This window comes from Rhinolophus sinicus, linkage group LG10 (genome assembly GCF_036562045.2).
Source record: "Rhinolophus sinicus isolate RSC01 linkage group LG10, ASM3656204v1, whole genome shotgun sequence".
Classification (NCBI taxonomy): domain Eukaryota; kingdom Metazoa; phylum Chordata; class Mammalia; order Chiroptera; family Rhinolophidae; genus Rhinolophus; species Rhinolophus sinicus.
The window spans coordinates 71608302-71613148 of record NC_133759.1 but is presented as its reverse complement, the minus strand read 5'-3'; the positions used below and the strand labels follow the sequence as shown (position 1 = coordinate 71613148).

The window sequence follows — 4847 nt, the reverse complement described above, 5'->3', positions numbered from 1 at the left end:
CGGCCCCGCCCCGCCGCGGCCCCGCCCCGCCGCGGCCCCGCCCCGCCGCGGCCCCGCCCCGCCGCGGCCCCGCCCCGCCGCGGCCCCGCCCCGCCGCGGCCCCGCCCCGCCGCGGCCCCGCCCCGCCGCGGCCCCGCCCCGCCGCGGCCCCGCCCCGCCGCGGCCCCGCCCCGCCGCGGCCCCGCCCCGCCGCGGCCCCGCCCCCACCACGAGGGGGGCGCGCTTGTCAGTAAATTCTTTGGGCGAACGAACCTGATAGGCTCCTCACCGGATTCCCTCCGCGGAAGGGTCCACGGGTGAGCCCGCCGCGGCTCCCGTACTTGAGTAATGCTCTAGCTCCGGCAGGCCTATCCCGGGCTCAGTCTCTGAGTCGCCTTCCCGGTGCATAAACTGGGACCCGCCGTGAGTGTTCACCGGGACTCCAGGCAGGGTGAACGTGAGCTGTTATCGACGCTAAGAGCCATAAAGTGTTTAGGTGGGAGGAGAGTTGGGAGGCCTCCTGAGCCTTGTACTAAGTCTATGGCCAGGAAATCGAGGCCCAGAGCTGGAAAGGGCTTTGCTCTCAGACGGAACAAGTGTGCAGCACAGGCTGGACTCCAGCTCAGGTCGGCTTGACTCCTAGCCCAGGGTGAGAGGAAAATGCCCCCAAGGGGCTGGGAAGCTGGGATAACAGAAGACATGGCCTTCCTGGGGCTTTCTGTCTTGAACCCTAGAACAAGGTCTGGGGTTACAGCCCTTTGCTTTGCTCCCTTATTGCTGGTTTCTTCATGTCTTCCCTCATAAAACTATAAAATGCTTAACACATTTATTAAAGAGCACTTGGAGTTTCTTTTTCCTTTTTTATTGGTGATAACATATACATAACAAAATTGACCATTTTAACCGTTTCTAAGTGTATAGGTCAGTGGCATGCGGTACATTCCCCTCGTTGTGCAACTATCACCACCATCCACCTCCAGAACTTTTTCATCTTCCCAAACTGAATGGAGTTTCTTACTTTTAATTGTAAAGCTGAATTGAACCTTATGTATGATTCTTGAAAAAAGATTCCTCCCAAATTAACCAAAAATTCCTGCCACATGCGGGGAAGAGGGCTGGACCCTCAGAAAAGTAGTAGATGCCACAAGCAATGCTTTGGGGCCCATCTTTGGCCCTGGCTTGAGCCCAAACACAAGCCTGTCTTGTGGCCCAGGGCAGCTCAGAGAAGTCAGGTTGGCTCAGGACTTTTCCAGCCTCAGGGCCCAGCACACATTCCACTCACTCCCAGGATGTCCAGGGTCAGGAGACAATACAATTAGAGGACAGGACAGGCCTCCAAATGGGCCACTTCCTGGGTCAAGAGTATCTACTACAGGGCAGGATAACACCAGGAAGCCTCTCCTTCCTGCTTCGAAAAGCCTAGTCCTTCCTGTATCTGGTCCCAAGCTAAGCACTCTTCTGTCCCTGATCTCATACCTGGCCTTGGAAGTGCCACTGGAGGCCAAGAAGGCCGGGAATGGAGGAAGTGGCGGAGCCAGGATTTGAACCCAGGGCATGGTGTATCTCAATTCGGGCCGCACTGGCATTCTTAGTGAGATGAATGGCAGACTGCCTATGCATTTCAGATGTTTGATATCCCTGGCCCTGCTCACTGAATGCCAGGAGTGTCCCCCAGTCCTTGCCACAAGCCAAAGCATCCCGTGTCATAGCCTAGGGATCAGGAGCAGGGAGTCCAGGGTCAGCCCATCCTTCAGGCCTTAGATTCATCTGCAAGAGGCGGTAGGAATTCTTGAGATTAGTTTAGTTGCCTGGCACACATTTATTTAGTGGGGCTCAATAAATGTGCTTTCCTTTCTTTTGGAGGGGAGTAGTTTGAGGCAGAACTGCCCTTCTTGGCAGGGAAATGTGAAACCCTCAGTCCTTGAGACTCAGCTGTGAGGTAGGGCACTCGCCCAGGCCTCAGCTGGGATCTTGAGCAAGTCATTCAACTCTCCTGTAGTGTCTTGCCCGGCTCCAAGCTCTAGTAGCAATCCGCAGGCTCTAAAATATGAAGTTTGCTGTTGAAGTTTGCAGGCCTGAAGATACACTGTGAGGCCAGAAGGGGGCAGCAGTGAGTCATGAATGGCCTTGTCTTCCCCAAAGGAGCAGGAAAGGGACCCCCCCATATCTGGGGAAGGGGGAACATGTGGCTTCAACACACACAAAGATCTGCCCGTCAATCATGCCTAGCAGACTGCGCTACCAAGCAACTTCAGAAAGACACCCTAGTTGTACATCCTTTGGCAGATGACTACTCCCTCCGAGCCTCAGTTTCCCCATATGAAAAATGGAAATAATGACACCAACCACATAAGTCCCCTCCTTCACAAGTCTTGTGGGGGGAACCCTGAGGTACCTGGATGGAGGGAGGAGCGAACTACAAACTGTGGAGTGCAGTAGCTCTGTGAGGTTATGCTGGGACGCCAAAGGGCACGTGGACAGCCAGCGATCTCTGTCAGTCATCACAGCGCCACTGTGTTTCTGTCTTTATTTTCATACTACTGGCTTCCCTGATGACGCAGAGCAGTGGGCCAGCCACTTATCGCCAGCAACTTAGGGAGACAGAGGTGAGGACTCAACACATTCCTCTTCCCTTAGCCAGGGTGTGGCTGGGGCTCCTCTGCTTAGCGAGAAGGCCACAGTGGGGTCTCGGGGACTACACAAACTGTGGCCCTCCTTACGCCTCATTCCTTGGAGGGAGAAGGCCTGGGACGCCATCACTGCAGGCCCCTTCTTGTCTACACCACCCTGGATGTGTTTGGTTTGGTCACCTGTGAAACGGGCATATTTGCTGGGTCACTCTCTCAGGATTGTCATAAGGACCAGCTGGGATGAGCAATGCAGACACGCGTTGCAAGACTGTGGCCCTTGCTTGGTGTTGGAGTGGGGAGGTGGGAGAGAGATCTCAGAATCATGGGAGCTGCCAGGTGCCTGACCTGTGCTGGGTTCTCGTATTCCACGCAGTTGGTCCTCACTAACCAGTTGGACTGTAAGCATCCCTGTCCCTTTCTACAGATGAGGTGGCAGGTTGAATTTTCTAAGATGGCTGCAATAAGATCTACTACCCTACATTTTCTCTTTAAAATACTATGTTAATACTTGTCCCTTGAATTGGGGGTCAACTGCTGATTGTGGCAGGAAGTGACACCATATGACTTTTGAGACTTGGCCATAAAAAGTGACACAGCTGCTACTGGTCTACGTGGGACATTGACCCTTGGAATCCAGCAGCCATGCTGTGAGGAGCCCAGAGCATTTGGAGAGGCCCAGGTAGGTGTTCTGGCCATCTGACTTCCCAGCTGATAGCCAGCATCAACACCAGATGTGGGACAGCTTGAGTGACAACCACCCAGCTGAGCCCATTAACCCCAGAACTGTAAGACAGATATATAAAGGATCGTTGTTTTAAGGCAACAAGTTTTGGGATGATTTGCTGTGCAGCAAGCAGTCACTGGTCACTGGATCAGAGGAGCTCACAGGGGATCCTCTGTGTGACTGGTCAGAGGGCTCAGCTGGTACGTGGCAGGGCTAGGCCTTGAGACTGTGTCTTCCTAACTCCAAATCCTATCTTTGCCCTGACCCTGAACTACTTCTTCTGGTTTCTGGGGTGGCTCTGACCTAGGGAGAGTCCCCCATCCCTCCCCACTTTGCAATGGCCAGGCTGAAACCTCACCCGGAGGTGCCCCAGGGGCAGTCTGCAAGGACAGGCACACCCAGACACAAATGGGTGGTTTATTCCACACAGTGATATCCATCTACACAGAGAGGGGAGGCACGTAGCTGGGCCAGAGCTGGTGGCTGGGGACCCTTGTCAGAGGTGGGGAAGCCTCTCCAGACGCACAGCGCCGATGCCCAGGTTGCAGGACCCCTGCTGGGGCCAGCTGGGAACCAGCCCCGAGGTTCTCTTATCTGCACAGTTCACCTGGAGGACCACTTTTGGCAAGCTGACCAGAGTTCTCCTGGGTGGGAGACTTGGGGCCAGGGTGACCCAAACTCTGAGCTGGAAGCCTGTCTCCTCAGGCTGGCAAAGTCCCGTCACATCCCTGCTCCGGGTGGTGTTGAGCTGGACAGAAAGCAGCAGCCACTGCAGCCTGGGCCCTGCCATCCTCCACTCTCGGGGACCACAGAGTTCCCTGCAGCTGGGTCCATGTGGTGGCGATCACAGTGCTTGGCCTCTGCTCCTGGCCAGAGGACGTGTGTTCTCATACAGGCCGGCTTCCTGAGGCCTAATGAACTTGGTGAGAGCTAGACCTGCTCAGGGTGCTTTCCACAGCCCTCAGTGCCTAGATGCAAGGCCTGGGTGGGAGTCTTCTCCTGCCCTGGCAAACCCAGGGTCCAGGAGAGCCAGAGAGAGTGGGCAGCTGGCTTTGGCTGAGTCCAGAGGCTGGAGAGGTCAGGAGCAGCTGCAGTGGCCATCCAAGACTTGGGTGGGCGCTGTGGGCTCTGGATCTGCAGGGGGCAGGTTCTTGTAGGGCAGCTGGGCAGCCAGAGTCTCTCAGCTAATCAGGTGGCTGAAGGCCCAACTCAGCATCTTGGCAGCCTCACCTGGGGCAGGTACTTTCACCTGTGTCTCCTTCCCGTGAGAACCAAGTCCTGTGGGTGCCCCTCAGGTACACAACTCCCTGACCCGCCTGTCCATGCTCCTGCCAGCTTCATATGCTCATCATTCTGGGGCTGGGCTGGACACACACTCAAGGGTTAAAAGGCCACAAGCAGTGTATCCCGTGAAGAAAGATCAATATATTACTGTTTTGTTTTTACAAAAATTAAAAATGTCCTCAACGATCTGTACAGGTTGTGAGCTGGCACTGGGGTCACTGGAAAAGGCG

General features: G+C 55.5%; 1 protein-coding gene across 1 annotated transcript in view; it reads right to left on the bottom strand.

Annotated features, from left to right (window-relative positions):
• Window positions 1-3733: 3733 nt before the first annotated feature.
• COL23A1 (collagen type XXIII alpha 1 chain) overlaps window positions 3734-4847 on the bottom strand; it is a 319317-nt gene continuing 318203 nt past the window's right edge. Inside the window, exon 29 of the mRNA XM_074313377.1 lies at window positions 3734-4835. Coding sequence (XP_074169478.1) covers window positions 4833-4835 — 3 coding nt within the window. The 3' untranslated portion in view covers window positions 3734-4832. The remainder of the gene's footprint in view (window positions 4836-4847) is intronic.